The 27,977-nt window shown below is 39.7% G+C and overlaps 1 protein-coding gene across 6 annotated transcripts in view; it reads right to left on the bottom strand.

Moving 5' to 3' along the window:
- Positions 1 to 8,067: 8,067 nt before the first annotated feature.
- RIC1 (RIC1 homolog, RAB6A GEF complex partner 1) overlaps positions 8,068 to 27,977 on the bottom strand; it is a 51,220-nt gene continuing 31,310 nt past the window's right edge. For 3 of the 6 annotated variants that reach the window (XM_026083558.1, XM_026083559.1, XM_026083560.1), the window contains 17 exons: positions 27,512 to 27,560; positions 26,298 to 26,450; positions 25,748 to 25,951; positions 24,266 to 24,304; positions 23,895 to 24,005; positions 23,148 to 23,237; positions 22,430 to 22,590; positions 21,224 to 21,362; positions 18,008 to 18,124; positions 16,348 to 17,076; positions 15,877 to 16,035; positions 15,627 to 15,760; positions 14,344 to 14,630; positions 13,395 to 13,589; positions 11,024 to 11,201; positions 10,679 to 10,867; positions 8,068 to 10,342 (listed from right to left, as the gene is read on the bottom strand). In XM_026083558.1, coding sequence (XP_025939343.1) covers positions 10,057 to 10,342; positions 10,679 to 10,867; positions 11,024 to 11,201; positions 13,395 to 13,589; positions 14,344 to 14,630; positions 15,627 to 15,760; positions 15,877 to 16,035; positions 16,348 to 17,076; positions 18,008 to 18,124; positions 21,224 to 21,362; positions 22,430 to 22,590; positions 23,148 to 23,237; positions 23,895 to 24,005; positions 24,266 to 24,304; positions 25,748 to 25,951; positions 26,298 to 26,450; positions 27,512 to 27,560 — 3,220 coding nt within the window. In that variant the 3' untranslated portion in view covers positions 8,068 to 10,056. Of the gene's footprint in view, positions 10,343 to 10,678; positions 10,868 to 11,023; positions 11,240 to 13,259; positions 13,300 to 13,394; positions 13,590 to 14,343; positions 14,631 to 15,626; positions 15,761 to 15,876; positions 16,036 to 16,347; positions 17,077 to 18,007; positions 18,125 to 21,223; positions 21,363 to 22,429; positions 22,591 to 23,147; positions 23,238 to 23,894; positions 24,006 to 24,265; positions 24,305 to 25,747; positions 25,952 to 26,297; positions 26,451 to 27,511; positions 27,561 to 27,977 lie in introns of those variants that run through there. The other 3 variants (XM_026083561.1, XM_026083562.1, XM_026083563.1) reach the window with 3 other exon arrangements.

The raw sequence follows: 27,977 nt of genomic DNA, 5'->3' as shown, positions 1-27,977 counted from the left end.
TCAGTGTTCAGTGTGATTGTTTAAGGCATATTTGAGTTTTTATTTATTGCAAAAATTTTATTTAAGCTTTGTACGGAAATACTGCTAAGTGCTGCTGGAACTACAGTTAGAGCTAGTTGTAAGGTAAGCATGGCCAAAGAATGCAAAAAATTCTCTGAACTGAGACTGGCTGGTAAAATGAGGGTCCTTGCTGTTCACCTGGACAGAAGCAAGGTATGGTGTGGAGGGATAATAGATATTACAGCAGCAGCCTTAAATATACTTTTCAGATTGGATAGCTGGTTGCAAATTAATTGTTGCTGATCATAGCTGGAAAAAGAGGATTGAAAATTTTGCAGACTGCTTCACTGTCTGTTTCTCCACTCAATAAAAGCAGATTATTCTGCTACTGTGGTTTTTCCTATTTCTAATAAAAGTATTGTGTCTTATTCTATGAAATACACACAAAGAAAGCAGCTAGTAATTCTAAGGCTAAAAGGGCATGGCAGTAGCAACTGTTTTTATTCTTAGTGGGGCAGCAGGCAGCTAGTTGGTTGGAATCTCCTATATTCATCTGAAACAACTTACATGCTTTACTCTGTCTTTAGGCTGAAGTACTTTCCTACATGTTAATTTGGAGAATCTATACAATTTTTTTTTTAAGAGGAGGGGGAGGGGAAAGCTTGAGCAGTAAGCATTATATCAACTTAAGCATGTGGTTGCAAAGGAAGCATGTTCTAATTATGTAGGCTAATGTACTATTAGAATATGTCAGTGTACTTTCAGGTTGCCTGTCATGTAGAAGTGTGCATTTGAAGAAAGTGTTGAAATAGGTGCAACAAACAGCAGAGGGTTTTAGCTATCATAGACAAAATGACAGACTGTTCAGCTAAGTGGTGCTGTCTGGTGTTAGCAAGGCCTGTTTTTAGATTCAGTGCAGACACTAAGTTGGGTTGAAAATTTACTGAAAAAACACTGATCAAATGGACAAGATGGAACAAGCAATGCTGATTATAGCATATGGTACTGATGAGCTGATGAAGAGTCTGACTGTGGTAATGCTGTTCAGTATCTTTTTTTCTTGGAGGCTGAGTCTAATTGGATGCTTGATAATATTTGCAAGCTTCTTCTAGATGATTATCAGTATCTGGATGACCCATCTTAGAAGCTGATATGCACTGCTAGTGAGGGATGGTTAAAAAGCTATGCAGGAACCCTAAGTTCTCTGGTAAAAGTGTATGTGAATAGAGATGGTAAAGTTGCTTAAATGTGACTTGTATTTCAAATGGAGAATGTTGATTCTCGGTCTTCATGAAAACTTGCTCCAGTCTCAGGAGAAATTAGTCCTCTAGGGTCAGGCTTTCATATTCGCTGTAGAGGAGGTTCTCTTATGCTACAGTGCTTTACAATTCTGTCAAACTAAGATGCAGCATAGGGTAGCACTGTTATGCCTCCTTGATAATAGCAGGGCTCAGAGCGTGCACCAGATCATGAAACTAGTAGCATGAAGGATACACTGTCAACCCAAAACCAGAATGCTCAGCAGCTTGAGAACAGGCCCAGGAGAAAGCTGAAGCCTGAGCAGGAAGCATAGGCCAACTTTGAGAGGAAATTACTCATTAGTAGCTATTGCGTTCAAGCAGGGCATCAAGCATCAGTGGCCGCTGCTGTTTCAAAGAAACTGTGTTTACAGATTTAGAAAGCTGTAAGAATCAGATCTGAACGTTAATAAAAATTCTTGTCAGGTTTTTTTGGTAGGGAACTTGTTGAGTGTACTGACTTTAAGGGGCATGTGATGTGTAGAGGAGCAGGACTCAGCAGGATTTTGTGAATTGTGGAGGGTCATGACAGGGTTAAGTTGGAAGGAACTGTTACTAGCTTGGACTAGGTGCCGTCTTTACCCTCGGCACCTTCCCCCGAGGAGCCACACCCGGCAGTCGCGACACCCCCCGCGACCTGGATCCTGCCCGATTGACCCCTGAATTGGGGATGAGGAAGGCGAGAAAGGTGCTCGTGACACGGCGACTCGCGTTTCAAAGCTCTTCCTGGAGAAGCCGATGGCAGTGACGAAATTAACCCCTCCGATCCGGCGATTACAGCTTCAGAGCAGGAGCCCGACTTATCCCCCCCCCCCCCCAACGGACGGGGGTTGCGGGCGGGACAAGGGGAAGACGGATGGGGGCTGTGCCGCCGGGAAGCCTTGCGAGCGGGGGACTTACAGACTGTCACTGCATCTCCAGTCGTCTGTAACCCGGGGGCACGTCCGGCTTATCAGACTTTCAGTTATGAGACAGATAGTTAAAAAGAATTGCGGAAATGGGCAAGGGAGAGCGGAGTCCCGTCCAGTCACACCGTTACCTTTTTGGAGGCACTTTCTACCTCGTATGCGCTGACTCCCTACGGCTGGAGAGCGTTGTTCAGAACGGTCTCGACTCCCGCTCAGCACGCTGTACGGCTTTCAGGCTTCCGCGGGAAGTGCACGCTACCATTCGTGCACAACCGGCGGGCAGCAGGTCGCCACTGCGCGGCGGGAGAAGGCAGCACGCGGCGCGGCAGCCCGAGCGGGCTGGCACAGCGAGGCGGACGACGCCATCGCTGAGTCGCCTCAGGAGCCTTGCGCGGGCCGCCGGCGGCAGCGCCCACGCGCGGTTGCGCTTTGCGGCAGCGCTGCGGCGACCCGCGGAGCGGCGCTCCGCGCCCGCTGGCCGGTCACGTGCGGCGGCCGAGCGGGAGCGAGGAGCCCGGGCGTCGCCGCTGGAGCAGCTCGCTTTGGAGTGCGGACTGCGAGGCAGCCTCGCAGGCGGCCGGGGACCCACCGCCTTGTACCGCTGCCGAAGTGGCGCGGGCTTGTCACAACGTGGGTTCTGTGCGCCGTCGCACTGAATCCCTGGCTGCTGCGCTGGCGGCGCAGTTGTACGTGCAGGAGAGTCAAGGGGGAACAGAAAGGGAAAAAAAGGATGTTTCCCTTGTGGGGCAGCACCGCGCGGGGGGCGGGGGGCGGCCGCCCCTCAGCGCCAGCACCGAGCCGCAGCCTGGCCTCCCCCCCCCCCCCCCCCCCCCCCCCCCCCCCCCCGCGGTAGCGAGCGAGCGAGCGAGACGGCGGCCGCCGCGGGGCTCTGGCTAAGCAGGGGCACATCCTGGTGCTCGATCCGCCCCGGTACTGAATACATCCGAACGGGACGGACCGATGCCAAAACCACAGAGTGTTTCACTTAATGACACTGAAACGAGGAAGCTAGTGGAGGAGTGCAAAAGACTTCAAGCAGAAGTTAGGAAGCTGTCGGATGAAAACCGGCACCTGAGAGATGAAGGCTTGGGGCTCAGAAAGGCAGCGCACTCGGATAAATCCGGAACACCCGCAGCCCTGACCCTCAGAGATAACGGCTCTAATTCTCTTCCTTCACTTCTTGTTGTAATTGCAGCCGGTCCAACCGCAATTAAGTGATACTGTTACGCTTAATGACCTGCGAAAACTATTCGGAGCTATTAATTGGCTCCAACCAGTGCTAGGACTTTCCACGGAACTGCTACACCCCCTTTTCTGACGTGCGCAAAGGGGACACCTCCCTAACCGCCACCCGAACTTCTTTGACACCTGAAGCGAGAGAGGCACTCCAGTTATGTGCCCGCGCTCTGGAGGGCCGCCAGGGTTGGCGACGTGACTTCTCCTTGCCTTTTTATTTAGCTCTGATTGCTAACCGCTTCCAGCCTTTTGCAGTATTATTTCAATGGGACCTAAGAGACAAAGATCCCTTGCACATTTTGGAATGCATCTTTCTGTCACATCATACCCCTCCAAAAACTTTATGGACTCTTACAGAAATGTATTCTAAGCTTATAATTAAGGGATGGGAGAGATTGCAAACCATGAATGCCAGTAAGTTATTTATATCCCAGCCACAATAGAAAACTTGAACTGGTTGATGTCAGAGGACTGGGGTTTTCAAAAGTCGCCCTTGCTGATCTTTCCACTCATTATCCCCAACATAAAAGTTATGAGCAGAGGCCTGCAGCCTACCCCTAGTTACTTGACGCCGTTGTCGCCCTGTCCTGGTTCCTGGTTTAACTGTCTTCACTGATGCCTCAGGCAGATCTAAAAAAGGGCTGCTATCACGTGGCAGGACCCTACCACACAACAGTGGAAAACAACCGTACGTACATAGGAACAAGGGTCAGTACAGGTAGTGGAGATGGTGGCCGTCCGTATGGCTTTTGAACTTTGTGCCAGTGAACCTGTAAATGTTGTTACTGATTCCTGTTATGCCACGGGCCTTGTGCAAAGGTTAGAGGCCTCCTATCTCCGTGAGGTCTCTAATCCCTTGCTCTTTGCAGAACTTTTTGTGCTCTTTGGACTCTTATTAATTACAGAAAGCATGACTTTTATGTTTTGCATGTATGCTCACACATGGACCTGGCTGGACCCATTGCTGAGGGAAATCGATGCGCTAATGCTGCAGCCATGCCAGCGGTGGTACCCAACCTTCTGGAACAAGCCAGGCTGTCTCACTCCTTCTTTCATCAAAACGCCTGCTTGCTGAAGAGGCAGTTTCAACTACCCATCCAGCAGGCCAGGGACATTATTCTGTCTTATCCGGACTGTCAGCAGTTCGCCCCAATGCCTTCGAAGGAGGCTTAGGGGCCAATGAACTCTGGCAAACAGATGTTATGCATATTTTGGAATTTGGACGTCTCAAATATGTACATGTCACAGTCGACACCCATTCTCGATTTCTGTGGGCCACCACCCACACTGGAGAAAAGGCTAGGGATGTGACTCGCCATTGGCTTGCCTGCTTTGCGGTCTTGGGGATGCCAACGACCATCAAAACGGACAACGGCCCAGCCTATTGCTCAGGCCGGGCGCGTCAATTCCTCAATGCCTGGGGCATCTCTCATGTAAAACAGGCACACCCCACTCCCCAACCGGCCAAGCCACTGTTGAGCGATCGCATCGCAGCCTGAAAGACATGTTACAAAAACAAAAAAAGGGAGAGACACTGCTCACCGCACAAGAACGGCTGCACAAAGCGTTATATGTCCTTAATTTTTTGAATTGTGATGAAACAGGTTATAATAGTTCTGAATGTCAGCACGCCACAGATATAAGGTTAACACAAAAGCCCCCAGTTCTGGTCAAAGATTCAGTTTCTGGTCAATGGGTGGGACCAATGGAACTGATATAACTTGGGGGAGGGGAAATGCTTGTGTTTCTACAGGAACTCGGTTACGATGGGTGCCATCACGATGTGTACGACCTTATGTTGCCTCAACGTCAGAGCAGCAGGCATGCCCGTTGGATCAGACACCTGGGAGCGTGGCAATGTCTGGGTGACTCTTGCGAATTTAACTGATACGGACACTTTGAGTTTATCATCAATGGCGAGGCCATCAGACCCCTTCCGCACTTGCCTGGTTGGACTTCCTCTTGATATACAGCGCATGGGGTCTCTGTACAATGATACTGTGCTATCACCCTGCAGCGCGCCGGGTAAGCTTCAGCCCATGTGGTGGTGTGAAGCAGGGTGGAGAAGCACAGATGGAAGAGGTTCCACATGGTATAACAACATGCATGATGCAGGTAATTTTCCCACCCTGCCAGTGCAACCACAGGAACTTGACCTATTAGGAACCACACAGGCTGCAGTTTGCTTTTATCTAAACTACACTTCAGGAATATGTATCCATGAGACTGGCATTGACGTATCCTCCACAGGCATCTATGCCAATGAATCTGTGTGGTGAAATTATACCACTCAGAGTCAATTAACGCCCAGACCGGAACCCGGAGGGCTAGCCGCTAATATGCGTTGCTAATATGCGGCCAAAGAGCCTGGAAAGGCATACCAGGTAAAGCTGTGGGAGGCCCATGTACCTTTAGGCTTTTGACGATGTTTCATCCCAAAAAATTCTTAGTTAATGGAACCGTCCACACTCGAACAAAGCGGTCCACCCACGGCTTTACATCAAGTTGCGATAGTAACGTTGAATTTTTGAATCCAGCAGAATGTATTTTGAGTAGTATTTTTGCAGGAATAGGGACTGCTCATGCTTTATCACAACTTAATAGATTAGGATGTTGGCTTGCAAAAGCAGCAAATGCTACTAGTACTGCTTTAAGCACGTTATTAACAGACGTAGATTCAATTAGATATGCCACCTCACAAAATCGGGCTGCAATTGACTTTCTGCTATTGGCCCAAGACCATGGCTGTCAGGACTTTGAAGGAATGTGTTGTATGAACCTGAGTGATCATTCTGAGTCAATACATACAAGCATTACAAAACTGAAGGAGTTAACAAAACAATTGCAAGACGATGGTGAAAACTTGTGGGGACTGTTTGATTGGTTGAATATGCTTGCTATAGGGCCTTGGTTAAAACGCATACTGATTCTAGGACTTGTTATAAGTTTTATGTTTGTTGCAATACTAATCTGTGTACTGTGCTTGTTGAGCTGCGTGCGAAGGATGATTGACCAAAGTATGAGACAAGTCATGACCCTGCAGATCCATACAGCCTTAGCCCTTCAATTAGTAAAAGAAGAGGGAGATGTGGAGGGTCATGACAGGGTTAAGTTGGAAGGAACTGTTACTAGCTCAGACAAGGAGTTTCAACAGGAGCCTCAGACAGACATGCCCAAGGACACCGGTGCAGCTGGGAATGATACATCCTGAGAAAGTACAGGTAAACTAGCAGAAGCCAGTTGGAACCAACATTGAAAGCAAGACAGCTTTTCTAAACAAGTAGCAAGGTACAAGGCATGACCACTGCATGCGTGATGGGTGTAATGACTGGCTCCCTGTGGCATAATCTGCATGATGACTGGCTTAGCAAAGTGTATCTGTGAAACCACTGAAGCAGCTAACTTCTTAGTATAAATATGCTTAGAAACACACAATAAATGTCTCAAGATGCACCACTTCTCAAGTCCGTGCCATCATTCGCTACAGTGAATGAATCTTACCTTTCTTTCAGAGGCCTGCAAACCATTTCATCTACACAGAGATGTGTGAAAGGTGCTTGGAAAAAGAAAATTACACATGTCCTAGAGAGTAACACTGCTTCTTTACTGCAGGGCTTGACCTGGCACTTTTTTCTTCATGTTGTAGTTGCAGGCTGGACAGGTGAATTAATTAAATACCTCAAGGGCAGAGTAGGGTTCTTTGTTTCCAGTTTGCCCCTCTCTTTGTCCGGGCAAGCAGATCAATTGCAACACCAGTGCTAGGACTGAACTGGCTTCCCCTCTCCTCACCCCCATAACATTTGGTATGTTCATAAATAAAGATACTTCTTTGCTGTTCCTGTCTCTGCTCAGATTGGTTTCCATATAGATACTTGCATTATGTTCAAGTTGCCAACACAACCTTTTTTTGATGATCAAGTCCTGCCATGTAGGAGTGGGGGGGGAGAAGTTGATGTGCTCTCTTTGAATCACCCATCATGAGATTTCTGCAGTTTTCAACCTCAATGGTATATAACAAGTATAACTGCAAAAAATCAGAAGGTAAATACATGGTCATTTCCTCCCTTTTCTGTGTTTAAGCTTTGGTATTACTCTTGGCATTCACTGTAAGCTGATAGTTGTCCGCTTACTCACTCGAATCCTTCAATATCCTTTGGCTGTAAGACAGGAAGTTACTCCAAGGCAGTAAGTAGTCAGTTGTCTCTTTTCTTGGAGTTCTCCTTTCATTTGACTGTAGCCAGCTTACCACTCTCACCAAGTGACCTGTCTTCCTTTACTATCTCATTTTATCTGTAGACAATGACTTTTTCCCCCCCTTGCTTTACAATAAAGCAGATCAAGCAAATAAGCAGTAGATGCTTGGGCCTCTTTTCAAAACAACAGATGGACTTAAAATAACCCTGTTATCCTGTAGTGCATCTTTGAAGTTATTTTTACTTAAAAGCTTGATGTCTTGATTCTGTACGACAGTTGGGCTATATGGCTAAGATGCTGCACCCTAAAACAACTTTTATCTGGTATTTACTGTAGAAGTTTAGTTTTTCTGGGACAACCTTAAATTCTGGTAGCTTCCTATTAATGGGCTGAGGTCAGAAATAGTTTTTTTCCACAGGAGTAACTTTGAGTAAAGTTGAATAAATTCATTTTTTAATTACATGTGTAACAGCAGTGGAATTGAATACAAAATTAGCACATAAGTTTTGCATAGAGATAACTACTACTATAGAAATACAAACTTCTAAAATTTCACAACTAAAGATTTAAAAGAACTCTGCCAACAACAGTAGCACAGTAGCAAGATAATGTCAGTATATGAGATAATGCATACATTTACTTGTACATATCCAAAAACTGAAAGCATAAAAAAGGGCTTTGCTTATTAGTATAACACATTACCACAGAATCACAGAAGAATACTAACTTGAAGCACAGTTTTTATTTGATTTAACATGAAAACTTATAGATTATGCAGGTTTTTCTTAAAAAATAGCTTTCTAAGTATCCCCAAGAACAATAATGGATTTTAAAGTCAGTTCACAAGAGGCTTGTAAATCTTAATTTGGAAGAAAGTTTCTTTTAGCAGTATGATAGACATCTGTAACCAGTAGCTACAATGCAGACTAAACTTAATGCCAGGACTTGAACTGTATTTCTTTGCTATAACTTACATCTAAGAGTTTCAGCTATTCAAGTGGAAATTCAAGTTGCATCCACTAATCTCCAGCTTGCCAGGTAACACAATTATTGCACTTGTACTGGTTTAATTGGCTTAGTAAAGCCATTCTAAAGCAATACTTAAATATTTGTACATTTTAAAGCACTTAATCCTGTTTGCAAAGGAAATAGACAAGTAAACAAAACCACCATTTCTTTCAACTTAATTATGAAAGCTCTTAATTTTCAAAATTTAAATGGATTTGTATTTAGCAATACACTAGAAAAGTGACAGATGCTGGAACTACCCTCCGATGACTAGTTTGGTCCATGTTAGTAATCAAGTGATGTTATAAAAAATAAACTAGTTTATTTTGTATAAAATAAGCAATGTTGCATTTTTGTTCAGATTGCAAGGTACAAACAAGCTAATACCTAAATTAATACTGTTACAGGTAGTTATTACATAGGGACAGCAGCTAGAAAAAATAAGTACCTCAAAGCAATAGAATTTTGCAGCCAGCTTTCCTTAAAGTTTGAAAGTTAAAATAAAGTCTTAGTTACAAGTATACAGATTATAAAATGTTTGAAAAATGTTTAAGTATGAGCTGTTTAACTGAACTTTAGTAGCAAGAGTACATGATAAGTGAGTATTTACACTAAAAAAGTCAATTTTTCAGAAAAGAATTTACAAATGAAATAAATAACTTTTAGCAATCCCCTAAGTCCAACTACAGGATCTGTAGTAAGTGGCAGTAGAAAAAGATAAGCCACCTAAAGTCACTGGTAGGTCAGGAAAGTATGCCTCATCCAGAAGGAAGTGCAACTTTGCTTTGACTTTACTAGTAATCCAGAAACATGCACAATACATATAGGTACCTTCAAATACGGTACAACCATGAATATTTATACAAGAGTATTCACAAAAACATACAATATATTTTACAGTCCTTTAATACAAAATCTTACTGATATCAACCACAATCTGAACTGCATTGATCAGACTTACTTTTCTTTTAGGCAGTCTAACAGCTTTCTGTCTAGTTTCTATGTACTTGCAATTCACAGGGAAAATGGGCAAGCTGGGAAGGATAACAACATTAAATTTAATCTCCTCTTTACCTTTTATACTCAAGCAGGAGGTACTAAGGAAGAAGGTTCTCCAGAACATGTGTTTTTGATGCAGAGGAACTGAGAATATTAGCTGAAGCTGTCTACATATGCATTCACTGTCTCTCAACACTTAACAACTGAAAGCTGCAATCTGAAGCTTGCAAAAAGAAATCTTGCCTTCTTTTGAAATTATTAAATGAAACTGCTTCTTAGTTGTATTATCCCCACAGCAGATTTCAAAGATATTGAAATATATATTAAAAAAAGTTCAAAAGTTCATGGAAGCATGTCTAAAAGCTGGTTTGCTTCCTTCCACACCTGATGTTTGAGAAGTCATCATCTTCCATTTAAGACACAATGCAGTCATAACTGCCTTCTTGGAATGAATCCTCATCCTCTGTCCGAGACTTGTCCTCCTCATGTCTGCTTACACTGCTGTTTCCAGCATCGCTCTGAGGATTAGTGCAATGGCTAGATGAAGTCCTGCTTTCTTCAGCTCTGGGATTTGCTTGTTCTATAACCTTAGAAGGATTCACTGGCTGGAAAGCTTCAGGCTGCACTTGCTCTTCTGTTATTTCACTTAGTTTCTGGATCTGTGGTTTGATGATATTTAGAAATGGCTTGTACCCAGGGCTACGAAATAATGGGTATAGAACACTTAGTGAATTAAAAATAGTACTTCTGTCAAATGCCTGAAATGCAGTATTTCCTGGGAAATGTCTAACAAAGGAATAGTTTCTATCATCCTTCCTGTACAAAAACTGAGTCTTTACTTTTAAATATGGAAAAAAATACAACTATAATCAAAAAATTTTTTTTCTAGTTAGACCATGACTGTACTGACAATCATGAAACTTCTTGCAAAAATGCTTAAGTTGTTTGAAATAGGGCTGAGAGAACTCAAAGTTTATTTCTTAAGTGACTAAGTAGCTCCAACTGGAATGGAAATGAAAGTGGAAAACAACTTACCAATCTGTAGAAGCCCATTTGTCAACAGCATGTAGGCCAGTCTTTATATTCCGACAGATTTCTCCGTCAATATCAGAGGACTGCATTATACTGAAAACCTGGTTGATTACTGAAGATTCTCTGAGGATAAGGCCTATGATAATACACCAGTCCAGACATCCTGCTTCCATGAAGATATGCAGCAAGTACCTGAATGAAAAACAGTCTACTTACTTTTTTTTATTTTCATGCCAAAGATAAAAGCCCAGTGTGTGATTCTGTAAACAGTGTTGCTTCTTCCTAAAGCTGCATTCCAAGAACAGATATGTCATTTTAAGTTTCAAATACAAAGATCACATAACTTACCGGAGCTGGACCTGTGACTTGTGTGGCCCTTTACTAGCCAGTTCTAGAGAGATATGTTCAAGCTCTGACTGAGTTAAACTTATACTGGAGAAGTTTTCATCCACCATGGTCCAGTCACCATCCACCATAGAACTTGTTTCAGTCAGGTCTGTTGCTGAACCGATGCTGCATTCATCACCTATCAAAAACACTCAGAAGTATAAGGGAAAAAGGAAACTACTTAGTTTAGTAATGCTATTCTTGAAATACTTCCTATAGAAATTAACAAATTACCCAGTAATGTTTTTTGCTGTATATCACAGTAATTGCTACAAAGTTACTTGAGGCATACTGTCCATCCCAGTTAACCATTCCTATTGACACAGTATACTGATACCTTTAATGCTGAGTCATTTCCAGGAGTGCAGTAGTTTTTGTATCAAATAAAAACAATTCTGAAGAATAAAATGGATAAGAGGTCCTAAAGCTGTGCTGGTAACCATTTTAAGAGATCATAGTGAGAGCCTCTTATGTATGATAAACCTAAAATTAAGTCTGTAGAAAGGGCTGCAATCTATCTAAAGATACTGCTTAGCCTTCAGCCACTTTGTTAAAAATTTGGGTATAATGGTAAATTATTTTCTTCATACAAAATCTTGAAGATTCTAAATGATCAGTAATGAAAACATTTACCTATGCTAATTAATAAAGTAGAAGGGGAGACAAGAGTGTTTCTAATAAAAACATAAAGAGTAGATGCAGATGCAGATTCTTCTCAGAAACAGTAAGAGCAAAGCTACAACTGTTACAGACATGAATCATGAAGGCACCTACCCTTCAAAACAGTTTCCATGTTAAAATAGGTGCATCTTTTCTGTGGAAAATGCTTAGGAAGTCAGCAAGTTATTTTATTAAGTTCTTGCCTATAAATATCACTGCAGGATTTGTTGTTTGTGAAATTATTGTGAATTCAGCTGGCAATGTTTTACAGACTATTAATTTATTTAGTTTTAATTTTTATATAAACTGCTTCAAAATGCAAAGTCCATTGAACTCAAAAGTCTTAATTCTGCATAGAAAAAAATCTGATACCTGTTTGTAGAAGCAGCAGTAGTGGCAGACTGTAGAACAGGAGAGTGCAATGAAAAGAGAAATCCCATCTACACTGTTTTTGTGAGGATTATATACCAAGGATATTTAAACCTAACTGCATTCTTGCAGTCTCCAGAGATAAACACAAGAAACAGGCATGAAAATACAGTGAGGCACTGCCCATGCAAAGAGGCAGAACCTGACTCTTCCTTCAATTTTTAAAACCTTTTAAGCTGGCAAGTTCCACCTGCAAGTGCCGTGATTCTCAGAAGGCCCTACCACCTTGAGGAGATCACACTTCACACAGAAGGCACTTATTTCTTTCCCCTACTGAAACAGAAATCACTTGATGTAGATCCCATTGAAACTGTTGTTCTAGACTTCAGGACAAGATGCAGTAAAAAAACCCAACCAACCAAAAACCAAAAAACCATGAATGGTCGGACTAAAACATCTTGTCTATGACTATGGTCAGGAAAGATGCATAAAGAATATGATTCTTCTGTTTTCTGTGAGCTGAAATATATTTGTGTTTTGACAAGAATGATTAAGCAAATCCATGGGAGAAAAAAAATCCATATAGATCTAAAATTTCCTCAACTTCCTCAAAGTATTTAAAAATGTAGGTAATATTCCTTTCTAAAGAAATCCAAGAGCACAAAGTTCATGCATCAAAACACTTCCTATTAAAGAGAAGTTTTAGTTACAGGTTTTTATCTAATTATCTGTGTACTTTGTGCCTAGTTCTTATCTGCTTATAAACAGTCCATTCAGAAGTCTAAAAAAATATTAACCTAATAACCTTTTCTTTCCCTATTACTGAACAGTAATAAAGTATTCCACAAAGTTTACTGCTAACTAGAGAAGAAAAACTACCCATGCAGCTTAGAGAAAGTACACATGGAGACTAGCAAAGGCCAAAGAGATGTCCATCATGCTATTCGCAATGGCAGATTATAGAACAAAAAATGAGATGCACTGTATCTTGCAAGAACAAAGATAAAAGACTTAGAACACTCCCAAGCCTGAGTGTAAATGAATTAAATTTCAAGTTAATTCCACAGAAAGGAACTTCAGCAAATACAAACTTCATCTTTTACTTAAAGTACTCATAGATGTATGACATGGGCGTATGTTTCTGTTGTGGAAGTTTCAGCACACTTGCCTGATGTCTTTCTGCCCCTCTGGCATTATGGTATCAGCAGCTGAGAAGCAGTAACACAGCAGGGACATGCGATAAACAAATGTTTACTTCCATATGCATTTTTTTAATAGCCATACAGAAGGAAGAGTGACTAACCTTTAGTCAACAAAGGGGAAAGGAACGCATCTTGCATGTGGGGTCCATGGGATGAAACTGTGTCAATCTCCCTTTGAGAGGAGTTGATAGTGCCAAGCCAGCTGCGACTCCGAGGTGTGTCTGAAACCCCTGTTTCTACTTCCATGTTTAAAAAGGTGTCTGCAGACTGAGATTTTAACAGCTGTTCCCCCATAGCTAAAACGAAAAAACAAGAAACAAACAAAACCCCACTGAAGGACAGGTCATGTAACTATCAAAAAGGAAAGGCATTTCTGGAAGCTAAAAGCTGTATTTAACATTCAATTAGTTTGTTGAGAAATGACCAAAAGCAAGTTCAGCTATTTCAAGAACTCTGATCAGCTTTTTATGCAAATACTGGCATAAAAGAAACATCAGCTAATAAGCTACTACAACCACCAGAAGGAAGACTTGGCTGCTAGCGTCAACTTTGCTTTAGGAAGGTAAACTACTGTACTGAAAGATATAACGGAGTTTATAGCAAGTTCTGAAAATTCTAACCTTTTACCAGACAGTTAGCAAGCTTCAAAGATTAAAAACACTGCATTTTAAAAGAGTTAATCAAATCCTCACCTAAAGATGAGGACAACTATATAAGAACATTGTTACTAGTAATTTTCTATAGCAGAATTTATATCGAGGACCAATATCCAAGGTCAACTAAATACCTGCATGAGTGGTATCCAATTCAGTGCACCTGAGAAAGCATGAAACCTGAACAGAAACAACAGTGTAACAGGACTATAGAAGAGATGAGGTCTATGCTGAACAGAATTCCTTCAGAAAACACACCCAGTGTGAGAAGGCTGTGCAGATGCTAAGCCTCAGCCTGTTCTTTGCTTGGCTGAACTGAGGAAGGAGAGATTCAGACTGATGGGTGCAAGATTGCACAAGAAAAATCTAGTTCAAATCAACTCAGAGGTTACAGCACCTGTCTTGTACTTTCCGTTCTTGAAGGGTGAATTAACAGAGGAAGCCGGTATGACGGGAAAAGGCCAGAGGAAGTCCTTGTGTAGCTTCTTCAAAGCAATCACAAAATCCTCCACGCGGGCAGCTCTGGCTCGCTCCTTACACAGCCAGCCGATCAGCTCAAAACCTAACTGCGCAGCAAAGCAGCCAAGGTCCTTCAGCTTGATTTCTTCTAGCAGACGCCGAGCATGTCGCCAGAGCATCATATCAATGTACATGTTCTCAGCACAGTCACTGTCTTTACTCCACCTGTGGACAAACCACAGAACAGTAACTTTAAGACTGACAAAACTGAATTGAAAGGACTGTTGGCCACAATGACAGGACACAAAGCGACCAGTGTAACAGTGAAAGCTTTCTCTACACCAACAAAAGCAGTTTTCACCATTCCTTGGTGCTTACTTTCTCTAAAAGATCCCACTGTCACAATGGGCAAGTGAAACAAGGGAAAGAAGCTACAATGGCAGCAGTATCCATAGAGTATTCAAACATTACCAATAGGAAAAAAGTAAGGACAGAAAGGAAGAAAAAGGAGGAAAAGGTTCCATTGCAAAGTAATTTCTTAGAAACCTGGTTTAGAGAACACGACAAGCATTAGTCTGAGATCCTTTCTTTCAAAACCCTAATACATTACTCTCTGTGGAAAATTACTAAATAAGAAGCACTTTGATTTGTACTAGACTGTTTTGAAAGTCTTATATGAGAAAAAAACCTAAATAATAAATTTCTACCTCAGTGCTTGATCTGAGGTAGAAATTCATGCAGCTCAGTATGAATTCAGTATATAGCAGTATACCCACGTAATTCATACCCACAGGTATTGATTTCCCTTATCTCCCTTATGACCGGGCAGCACATTGCTGGATCAAGACATGCATGGTATCATAGTGCAATGCATGTTATGATGTTGCAGTATTATAAGCCCTTAAATTACTATGCATGCATCCAGTGGCTTCAGAGGCTTTTGGTCAGCAATGCATGTAYGTGTATATACAACATACACAAATATATACATGTATGCATATGTATATGCACACATACATATTTACATATGTGGGAACATATTCTGCCAAGAATATAAGAGAGGCACGGGCATTACAAGAGACTGGAAAAGACCAATGCAAAACAGTGTGGAGGGAGACCAGGACAAATCTATCATACAATATTTTTCTGTAACAGAAATTGGTGAGAGCTAGTACAGTACCTAACGAAGTGGGGAAGAAGAAGACAGACATTACCAATTACCTTTTCCCAGATGGGCCAGAGGGCATGCTCAGAGTCTTTGTCAGGTTGAATTTGTTATGGAGATTCTCTGCTGACTGGGATAAACTAATGCTGCGATGTCTGAAGAACTCGAAGCCACTGCTTGAACTAGGTTCCTAAAACCAAGAAAACCCAAATGTACAGTCAGCTGAATAAGCATGCTGCGTAATGGTATAGGGAAGATCAATCAGACACGGTTTGACACACAGTATTTACTATTTTCATCACAAACCTGAGTTGTTGGTGTCGCTGGAGGTGTCTCTGTTTCTCCAGACCCAATGGCTTTAAGAAATCTGATCATATGACGACAAAGATCCCACTTTCCCTGCTCTAAAGCAGTGTTAAATAGGAGAGTAGCGTGCTGTCTGCTAACTGCTGGAACTTCCATATTCTGCAAGTAACAAAATATATTTAAGTCATTTGCTTTCTCCGTCCAGCAACAAAAAGTATTTTTAAGAAGTCAAGCCACTTCATGTTACATAATACCACCAGATACTAGAAGCAGATTTGATGCTTTTATCACAGTAAATTAACTATTCAAATTTCTTGATATTCCCCTCTCTGCAACTGAGCATAATCTCAGCAGAAAACTGTTAAATTAAAAATTTGTTTAACATGCATATGTATGGTATGACAATCACTTTTAAATAACACAACATTGCTAAATATCACCTCCCTTTTGAAATATACAGAGTAGCATTACCTGAAGGATAATAAGATAAGAGGCAGCTGTGTCCAAGTCCTGGGCCATTAAGCACTCCTCAAATAAGTCCTTCGGGTTTCCAACAGCAGCAAAAAGGTAATTCCACAGGGCGTATTCTGTCTTCCTAGCACAATGAACAACTGTCTGCAGGAAGAGGGGGAACTCTGTAATGAACTTCGCCACAGTGGGAAGCAGAGGGTCGGGAATGGGTTCCCGCGAGGTAGCTTCTTCTTCCAGCACTTCATGAAGCATCAGTTCTAGTACGTGAGGAAAGTATGGTAACGTGGCACAGGAGTGGGCCAAAAGCAAGGCTTGCTCACCGAGGTTCCTAACCAAAAGCTGGCGTAAAATGTGATGGAGGTAGATCTGAGAGGTTCTCTCAACAATGGAGAAAGGAAAGAGGACCTCTAAGTGTTCTCTAGCACTGGTTTGAGTGTATAAACAGTCATAGAGCACAGTATCATTAACAGCACCAAGAACCAAGGCATCTTCAAACAAAACAGCCAATGGGTATATGTTGATGTGGAAAGGCAGCATGATCCGTCTTGACAGAAAGGAATGTGGTTTTCGATGATCTCTGGGAAACAGGGGAAGCCAGACTTTCATACCTGCCCCACCACAGCTGAGCCAGAGAGCCTCCAGTAAGTGGCGTTTCTGCTTGTTGATCCTGCAAGTAGTCCAGACATTTTCAACAGACTGGGCTAGAACAACTGGAGCACAAAAAGGCAGCTATAAAACAGAAAGAAAAAGAACATTTATCAAAACTCATTATTTCTTTTATTTTTCTGCTCACAAGAACTCTTCCTTCAGCTGAGAGCTCCTTTCTCTGCAAAACACACTATATTCTAAAAAAAGAAACAAAGCTGTTTCTCTCTTAAGTTTAACTGCACCCTATCACTGGGGAAAACATCACTGATCACTTACATTGACTTAAAAAAAGAAATTTATTTCATTTTTTACCACCTGGTATTAGTCAGGAAGCCAGAGGGATGAGGATAAGGGAGGAAAACAAAAAAAATTGCTCTCTGGTTCTTCACTTAGCCCAAGTTCAACCTAGAATTGATAAAAATTATTACAAAGACAAAATTTACAAATATTTGATTGAACGGTAAACAACTCTTCTTCATTAAACTTTTCACTATTCACTTTCCCCAAAGCGTTTGTTTCATATAGCAGAAGTGTTGTTCATCAGCACAGAAAAATTGAGACAAGAAAGTTCAGTCACTGATTTCTATTATTTTTAGAAATTTTTTCAGATGTGTTCTGTGAAAATGACAACATTCCATAAACATATAGAACAGTTTTTGCAATAACAGACCGAAGATTTCCTACCAATACTGCATACCATCTTTTGTACCAGACCTTGATGCTTAAAACTCCTCTTTCACTACAATACAAGTAGTAAATACTGCTAGTAAATACAAGTAGCAGATACTTCTTTAGTTAGACTTTCACACAATTAAGGAATTACTTCTGAGAGATTCTTAGAAGACTTGTAGAGGTAGTGCTTTATTTCCCTCTGTCAAATAAACCTTTAATTGTATATAATGCTATGTGGCGTCTACATCTTTGCCTTATGCTTAGATCACTCCTTTCCACAACTTGACCAGTGGCTGACATCTTTGAAACTGTATACAACATCCCACAAGCATTTACTTACATGCTTCCTTTGGTTAGGATTATTATCCTTCTCTCGTATCTGGGGGCCAGATCGATCCCTTTGCAACATGATGAGTTGTCCAGCTAAGTTTAGCATAATGCTTTCAGCCTCACAGGCCTAAGAATAATAATAATAATAAAAAAAAAAGGTGTAATGTAAATTATTTATTTAAGCTCTGAAAGCATTGTTTTACCCATAGCTGCAAATGCAAACTCAGAATACAAAAGAGCAAGTTAACTGTGCTGCCCCTGCAAAGGCAGCTCATAATTGGTGTCCAGGATTTACAAGCTACTACATGCTTAGTTACCTTCCAGGGCAGATTCTGTTTAGAAAGGTGACTAGTCCAGAGCCCTCAGCTTCTGCTTCTCAGGCAAGACACTACCCAATGAGCTCCCTAACAGTTTTACTTGCTAGAAGTAGCATACGTAAACAGGGCACGCCTGAGAACTCCAGGCACTGTCTTCCGACAAGTTACAGCAAGATAAGCTACTGCGTAAACTTGCAACACAACAGCTTCTTAGAAGCAACCACCTTAAAGCCAGCAACTACCCCTTCGTAAACACAATGTAGCTCGGAGCTCTGTTCACACCTGTCGAGAGTTAAGCATGATGGATGTTTCATTATGTATATGGAGACACTTTCCCAAACAGTTCTAAAACTGAATTGCATAATGCCCTAATTTAGAAAATGTTTTATATAAAAACCTGAAATAGCTGGTTATATACATATATGTAGATGCTGGCTCGCACAATCATTAGCAGCAAAACTGAATTTATAATGGTTATAATAATTATAATATTTAATTAAATAATTATAATCAGTAATAGTGATTTAGTAAGTTCCAGAAATGGAAATGAAATAATGCCATTATGCTAATAATGCTATTATTTCAAATAGAGTAAGAGCAGAGAAATTATCACAATTTTTGATGGAAGGAATCAAGTGTTTTAACTCCTCAAACTTTTAAATTTTCCTCTTGTACTTCCAAGCATGTCCCTAGGCCCACATCCCTTAAGAGAAGTCTTTGTCTGTGTCTTTTTAAACTCTGAGTAGCCTTTCTGCCAATGCAGATTCAGCAGCTTCCCCGTCCAAATAAGAGAAGACTCTTAAAACCCAATTCTGTGCAGAAGTACTCAAAAGAAATAAGCAGAACTGTATCTACAGAGTCATTTACGTAGTTCTTGAGCAAAATGGTAAGTATTGTAGTTTTTTCATTGACTAGACTCATTTCACATGTTCACTTGATCTCACTTACAACTTAAGAGCTTTTCCCATCTACCCCTATTGGCATGGACAAGACACCAGTATTTTCAGAAAAATAAAGCTTTGTATTCTTAGTGGTATCGCAATTATGTAACTACTAGCATCAGATTGCAGAGACTAACACAAGAGCCAGAAAGAGTTTAGCTATGCACTTGCACAGTATCTTGAACTTTTAGAAGCTGCAGCTAGAGAAAAATATTTTTACTTGGGTATACCAAGGAAGCAAAGTATTGTTTTTAAGGATGTATTTCAGAACTGTATAATGTCATTTTAAAGCCTATTTATCTGAGTTAATACTCTGCTGTGCATGAAGTACAGTTTTAATATGTAAGGGGAGAGGGTCTGCATGGTAAGTCTGTAGCATCAGGGATTGATGTCATTAATGGGTAACAACATCAAAAAGGCTGTCACATTCCCTTAAGTCGGGCACATTGCTTTAATCGTCTGAGGTCTTGATGCATTCAGTGGTTCCAGTGCAGTCTTATAGTCAATCCTGATATTAACACTTGTCTTCTGATTGGTAGGAACTTTTAGTGCAAATCTCAGGCATCATTTGTATAAATGTATTGTGTAAATACTGGCTTGATTAGCATTTCTTTTTGGGAGCCTGACTCTTAAGTCTGATACTACTTAACCATCCTTTGAGAACCTCTGTCTTTACCAGGACTTACCAGGCAAGAGGTAAAAGATAAAAATCAAACACTAGTTTGGCATGTGGATACACCCAGACTGAACACACATCTGTTATATTTTTCCACTAGGAAACCAATCAGTTGCAGGACAGAAAGTTTGAAAATTATGGTCTCCTAGTTGGAAAGAAATGGGATCACATTTGTTCAATCTGAAGTTAAATTTAAATATTAATAGTAATGTTAAAAGTTTAAAGTTCAGTAGCTTAAAAGTTTAGAAGTTCAGTAGCTTTTCCCTCAAAATCAGGAAATGCTACAGGTCAGGTAGTTCAGACATAAGGATGCTGTCTGACAACAAAACAGACTCTGGTCTGCCTGCATGCTCCCTTTTATGCCCTTGTCTAAGATCACATAGAAGGCTCAGGACACGTTCAGCGCTGTGGGGACACTAAACTGGAATAAACTAAAGGAAGCAAGTGCAAACCTTCAGATTTACATCTTTGCCACTGGAGTGCAGTGGCTTTGGTATGTAAAGAGAAGTACCCTCTTCGGCATGTCTAGGGGCCTACCTCACAGATACCCCAATTTCAGAACTATCCTAAGGTATCTACTCTCTGTACCAGAAGTCAGTCAGAAACAGATGAGAAAACATGTTTCATACTGCAGCTACTCAAATAGTTAAGCTTAATTTATTTACACCACAGACAAAAAAATCAAGCTCTTTGCACTGTGCTTTTCAGGAGTCTGAATCATTTCCCAGAGTTGACACAGGGTGTTATCTTCACACCTCAGTCATTGTTTGGCCTGTCTCCTGACAGAACTAGTGAGATTGACCATTTTATCTCAGTTTATTTTACTTTGGTGTACTAGGAAATGGACTAGAAGGTACCTTATAGGGTTATGTGCTTCTTCTCCTCCCTTCCTGCCCCCCCCCCAATACCTTTTGCTATTTATTCTTTGGTTGGCCTATTGTCGCAACAAAGATGCTTCCTAGTGCCATACATAGCTCTCATATTCAGCATTTAATATGCAATAGAGAAACATACCCTTTTGCATAGCAAAGTTTAATTTGTCCTCTGAGATTTGGTTTTACAGGTTTTACAAAATGACAGGAGAGGATATGAAATAGAAATAACAGTCTGCAATTTTTTTCTTTAGTTCACACAGAAAAAGCCTATGCAATAAGTACTAGAAAAAGCATGTTGGGCTTGTTACCATGCAGAAGAACCACTGCTTTATGACAGTATCAGACAACTTTTGAGAGCTAACCAAATCCAGGGCTGACACCAATTCTTTTAAATTTTGAGCACCATAGAACTTGTACCTGCTGAGGCATCTTCAAGCTGATGCCAGTCTCTGTCCTCACTGATGTCAATGTAACAGACACTACAAGAAAAGGATGAGGAATGTATCGAGACATGGATACTTCTTGAAGAATCTGGATACTGGCAGTAGGATTAAGACTGAAAGAAAAGATAACTTCGTTTAGCAAGTTTTAAATGGTAAAATTATTATCTCACAGCAAACATTGAAAATAACCAAGTTAACCTTAGCAAACAATTTACTCCACAGATCAAAGTGACTTCCCTTTTAACCAGGAATCCTGCAGGCTTACACATCAACACCACATAAAGTTACCATATAAACCTAACTAAGCTGAGTTACTGCATCTTGATAATTTAGGGGAATCAAGTTATAAGTGCATAGAAGGAAACCTTAGAGACTTCATAACAAGTATACCCTTCAATAAGACAATTTTAGTGTTTGGGTTTTCTGTTTTGGGGTGGGGGGGGCGGTTAGTTTTTTTTTTTATGAAAAGGCATTGAAAATATTTTCCTCTAAAGTTAGTCAACAGTTTGCTTTCTGCTAAAATATGCCCCTTCTTGCTGAAACCAAGCTACAACATTGAAGAAGATCATCCGCTTGGGGACTTCAAAAGCTGTCCGAGAGTCTTTATCTCCTCCCTCCATTCACTGGTCTTAACCATCTGTAAGCATCCGGTTCTTGTGCTGCTATTTCTTTTGCCCCAAAATAGTTCCCCACAAACACACTGCAGGCCAAACTTTTTTCTGTCTTCATATTCCCCACAGCCCCCCAAGAATTCCTACTTTTAATGTTTGCAACATTTTTCATTTTAAAAATATTCAAATATATAGGTATCTTCCAATGTCTTTTTCTTCTGTTTACAGTAAGTTTTCAAGTTCCTATCAGCTAGAACAAGCTAAGTTTTCCAAAGCACCCCAGTGCAGTATTTGTACAGACACAGCTTGGAACGTGCATACCTCAGTCATTACCTCCACACCTAATCTGTGTATTTGCATGCATGCAAGTGACAACATTCATGAACTATTGCTTATACATACAGATGACACTTGCCACTCTGATACCATATTTTAAAAATCTGATTCAACAGGTTATCACAGGGTTTTGTATTATCAAGAGAATTTATTGAGACTGAGGAGACATTTAGAAGTACATTACAGAAAAAGCATTAAAACAATTGTATTAAAACTAGTTCACTGATACTCACCCTTCAGGCCTTTTCTCAATACTGTAAAGGCAAATTGAACAATCCGCTCTGAACAATATTACAATGTCCCGGAAGACACTGAGTAGTAACGTGTCTGCTTGCACTTTGGTGATGTGTGCAAATGCATTGTCGAGATTAGACGTTCGCAGGTAAATTCTCAGCTACAAGGAAAACTAGTAGTTTGAATACAGATTCTGTTCACTAAGAAATGAGCAGTACTTCAATATTCAATTATTCACATTTTTATGGAATGGCTGTCAAGGATTCCTAGCAAGACACATTGCTGTGTTTTTGTTTTAACAAATGCTTTATCCATAATATTACACAAATGCATCAAAAGTGGTTAAAAAACAGTATTGCTAGTTCTGAAGTGCGTAAGAATGGAAGAAGTTTCATTCCTTAGTTTAAAAAAACAAAAATTAATCCAGGTTCTTATGCCCAACTTATACCATAACTGGAAACCTCAAAATAGCTTTTATGCTAGCATTCAAAAATGTCAGTTTTCAGAACAATGAGCAGATTCGTGGTAGGCAGCAGAAAATAGCTTTTACCAGGAATAATAAACTTTTCTGCAAGGAATTAGTTACACATTAAAAAAAGAATTTCTGAAGGTGACCAAAGCTACCTTACCATGTTTTTCGCATTTATAATATTAGTTTAGAATGTATCTGATACAAAACATTATGATTTATTTATTCAGAAGAAAAAAATAACTCACCTCTTCCTGATGATCATTTAAATTATAACATGCAAGAACAATGAAATCATTCCACCATGCTAAGCCACCTGTTACCATCATATTTTGCTCCTTAAAATAAAGGAAAAAAAATAAATAGGACAAGCAAGTAACAGAACTATCTGTCTATATATATACACATATGCACACACACACACAAGTGCGTGCGTGCACACACACACATATACATATGCACATTCTGTGGGCAATTTCTGAAAGCCAGACATGACCTCTATAAGCTTTATGATAGTGGCAAGACAATCTAGTTGAGGTATATGAAATTGTTCTTGTTTAAAAATAACCAGTTGCTGATGAATAGTATGAGAAGAATAAACTCCATCCTACAAAACACAGCTCTACAGTTCATCAGTCTACTGCCATCCCTGATCTGGACGGTCCCAAATTAGTTTTTTGCTCTTCATGAAATTTACAAGCTTGGCATCCAAAGTCAGGCCTCTCTCAGGCTCTTAAATAAGATATATTGGAGTAGGAGTCTGACCTTACACACAAGATTTGGAAACTGCTAGTAATCAGATACAAATTATTATGCCAAAGGCAGAAGATGTGTTCCATCCATTTTATGGAAAAGACAAGGAAAACCAGCATCCCTAATCTCAAGTCTGTCTTCAAGTTATTTATTTGAAAAAGATATTTTCATTTTCCTAAAAATTTCATTTCAACAAGTAGAATCGCCTCAGCATACCTGGACAAAGTTCAATAACCACTTACCTGCGTAATGTTTCCAAACAGCTTCCATTTTTTGGTGAGTAAAGAATAATGTGCAAAACCAAACTTGCCAACCACAGCAACATTTTGCCCCAGCTTGTCAATGGCTGAAAACTATTCAAATAAAAAAAACAGAATCTCAGTACAGAAATTTTAACTGTATATCCTATCCAAGCACATCAGTACAAGCAATATAAAACGAGAGTTAAAATCTGTAAAGTATCTTCATGTTTCCTACTATCSTCCCCAACATATATTTTTCTTTCTGTAATTTAATACAATGATCTGATCTGCTAGAGATGCAACCCTAAAGAACAGGTTATAAGAACCTAATACTTTTAATAAAGCAACAACATATTCTTAAAATAACTCACCCTTATAGGCCAGTTGCTCTCTAGATATGTACTGTGAATCTAAAAAAACCAAAAAGAAACAAATAATTATATCAAAATCCATTAGAGTTGTGATTAGTTAGAATGTTTTAACAGAATTTGTACAATATGCACTATTTTGCAAATCACTTTGATTTAAGGGCTTTCAGTATTGTGATTTCTTTTTTAAATACAAGTACTCTCTCTTCCCTCACAACATTGCAGAATAGCAGGTGTTAGACTGTTTTTAAGACAAGAAACATAGAAAAGCATTAAGAATACACAATGACTAATGCTGTACTATGGATTAATAGTCAAATTAGTACATCTCTTGTCCCCCACCAGAAACTTCTGCTCCATGAGAACCTTTCACAGGAATGTACCAGTTTTTACCAGTTTTCATAAACCCATCAGGCAAGAAGGACTTTTCAGCATTAGGGTGAAATTTCTAATCCAAGCAGAAACACACACCAGCATGGCCAGGAGCCTTGCGATGAGGGCACTTGCCTGGGATGTGTCAAATTAAATCTTGATCATGGATTTTTCATGTCACCTTGGATAATACAAATCCAGGATCAAGCTTCAGTCCTCAGTCTGATAAAAGGCAGGCAAGTGCCCTCATTACCAAACCACTAAGCTGTTCTCATGGATATATTGCTCCTCACAAACAACTTCAGCTGTGTTTGTTTTCTTCCTACACAGGATGAAGACTTTCTTCTCCTAACTTATTTTCAGAAGACAGGAAAACTATCTGGACAGTTAGAGTAGAAATTCAACAGTTTCCAAAATCTGATCTACATGCCTAGTGTGAAATGCAGTTTAATAATATTGCCTATGCCTATGACTATGTGAAAAACAAAATCCTGGTATAATTTTTCTGAACATAGGTTTTTAGAAGATCTTTAATTCACGTGTGGAAGAAGACAAAATAGAATTACAGATTAAAAGTTATTTAATTTGTCGTCTGTACTACAGTAAAAATAGGATCTTGGTCATTAATACTCCTAGAAACAGCTTCTTCTTCCCAGCTCGATACTGTAAAGTTTTAATTATTTACTTAAATAGATGCCATCTCAGAGTGCTTGAAGACACAACCAAAGTCCTAAGACTGTATCCAGCAGTTGAATATGCTTAAAGCAATCTGCATAAACAGAACTAATCCCTGCATGATTTCTTGCATTTTGTACCTATGCTCCATTTCAAAGCATAGGAAGGGAATTCAACTACTCTACAAAATGTCAAAAGACACCTTCGTTTTTTTTTATTGGCTAGGATGCAAATTCACAGTCAGAAGGCTGAGATGGCCAACATTCCTTTATCACTAGGCAATAAGAAAAAGCTGAGGGAAACCAAGAGGAAATAAGAAGACAAAACTCTCATATAAACCAGAAAGGGTATGTTAAAGACTGATAATAACAGGTGCAAATTCCAGCCCCATAAGCTCTAGCATGCATTGAACACATAAGGGCAGCCAGTGCGAATTACCTGTACAACATGCCAATGCCTGTGTCCTAATAAAGTGCTTAAACCCTGAGAATCTAAACTGCCATCTGAAAATGGGCCTCTTTCCCTGGTAAGCTTGTGTTCAGCGTGTACTGAAGTATTTCTGGGACTCTGGGCCTGTGTTGCATCTCCACAGTTCAAGTACAAGCGATCTTCTCCTTGAAGGAGGACTTGCTCCTGGTTACTCTACATTAAAAAAACAACAACAAAAAGTGCAGAAAACAAGAAGTAAACCACAAGATTGCTGCATTAACAAGTTCAGCTTAAATGACTTGAAAATCAGAAATTAAGGCAGTTTTCAATCTTTGTATCACTAGGCACTGATGTATTAAACTATAGGTTTTATGCTAAAGTATTGCACAGCAATATTTTCAAAGTACCATTTTAAAGGCTTCATAACAGATGTTTAAAAAAGCAAGGTCAATCTAATGGTTTGAAATTAAACTTAAAATCTGGTAAGAGAATAACTCAGAAGTCATCTGCAAACTAGAAATACTCTCTAAAATAAAGATATTTATCAATAAAAACTTACCATACAAGGGTTTACAGTGAGAGCACTCTTGATGAACTGGAACTGCAGAATACCAAATTGGTGACCTTCATTCTTTGCATCTCTTTCAGGCCTTGCGTTTTGAGAACAATTTCCATCTATCACCCACAGGTGATACCCTTCTGAACCCCAGCTCTGAATGTTAAAAAAAATGTCACTACTGATTCTCAGAAAACAAGAGCTACAGAAACTTACTGTAATTGATCTTATGATAGATACGTGACTGGGAGAAAAATCACGTTTGCTGCTCTGAAATATATCATCATAGGCATCATATAAGTGCCTCTAATCAATAAAACCTACAAAGAACAGTAAGAATCTAACTTATATTATTTATGTATATAAAAAAGGTTTGTTAAATGAAAAGTAATTCTGTAAGAAGTTCACTTAATTTATGCAGACTGTTTAGTTTGCTGGCTTAAACAACTAACAAAAAAAGTCAAAACACACATATAGTATCAGGTGTAAAATCCTGATCCCAATAACGACAATGGTTGTTGGTCATTAACTTCAATGGTATCAAAATTTCAACTTTTAAGGTATTGTTCTTGCAAATATATATTTCCAATTGGGTGTGAGTTCAAAATTATGAATCTTGATAGCAACAAGGCTACATGAAATAAAATCAAGGGTTTTGGGGTTTTTTTTTGGAAGAATTGTACAAAAGGTACCATGGTTTGTGAGAGACCTTGAAGATCATTAAACATTACACTTATCAACATCTACTGATTTGATAGACTAGCAAGATTTCTTAGTTTGTTTGTATTAAAACAATAGCAGTTAAGTCTCTCATGAGTCCATACTGTGAATTAAATTACTTCAACAGCCAAGGGTAGGCTAGTAATTTTAGGAAAACGAGTAAATTTACAACCAGTGTAGTTTTGTGTCCCATGGTACTCTAAAATACAACACAGGATAACAATTGAGATTAAGGAAAATAAAAAATATTCACTCTAATATTAAAACAAAAGTCAAGAAAAGGCTTAGCATGCATACTTCATGATCAGGCAGCTATCCCATTCTCCCTCTTCCATCAATACAATACTTGTGTTAGGAGGTATAGTTAAGGCATCTTACTTATTAAATGTAAATACAGCTGAAGAAAGCCAGCCTGCTTTTTTGAAAATCTGCTCCATTAAAAATAATACAAAAAATTAATAGCCATCCTCTTACAGTATTTTTATATTCATATTTACCATAGAACTGATCTTTAGAGGGTCTTTTTTGGTTCCATCAGACCGATACCTTAAAAACAGAACAAGTTTGAGTTTGGAATAACTGCATCAAAATAAAAAAGTATCTCCCTATTGTCATATTACCATATGGTTCTATTTCTGTCCTTGCCTCCAGCTGTAAAGCCTGTTTGATCCATGCTACTGCCTAATGGCAAAGCAATTGCCAGTTGTCTAGCGTAACATTTCTGATTTGTGATTTCTGGATGCTAGCACATTTTCAGCAAGTATATTATGTTGAGGGGAATTTTAATACTATTATCCTGGTAAAGCCTTCCTTTAGGTACTTTGCTTTGCTGTCCAAAAAGACCACTACAAAAAGATAATATATCATTTATATTCAAACAATTCTCTCCTAATTATCATTGAATGACTCTGATATCTAAGAAATTATAATGTAATGAGAAAAAAACCCTCTAACTCAGCTAAT

The sequence above is a fragment of the Apteryx rowi genome, unplaced genomic scaffold (genome assembly GCF_003343035.1).
Source record: "Apteryx rowi isolate R43461 unplaced genomic scaffold, aptRow1 scaffold_61, whole genome shotgun sequence".
NCBI classification, from domain to species: domain Eukaryota; kingdom Metazoa; phylum Chordata; class Aves; order Apterygiformes; family Apterygidae; genus Apteryx; species Apteryx rowi.
This window is presented reverse-complemented; position numbering and strand designations above follow the sequence as displayed.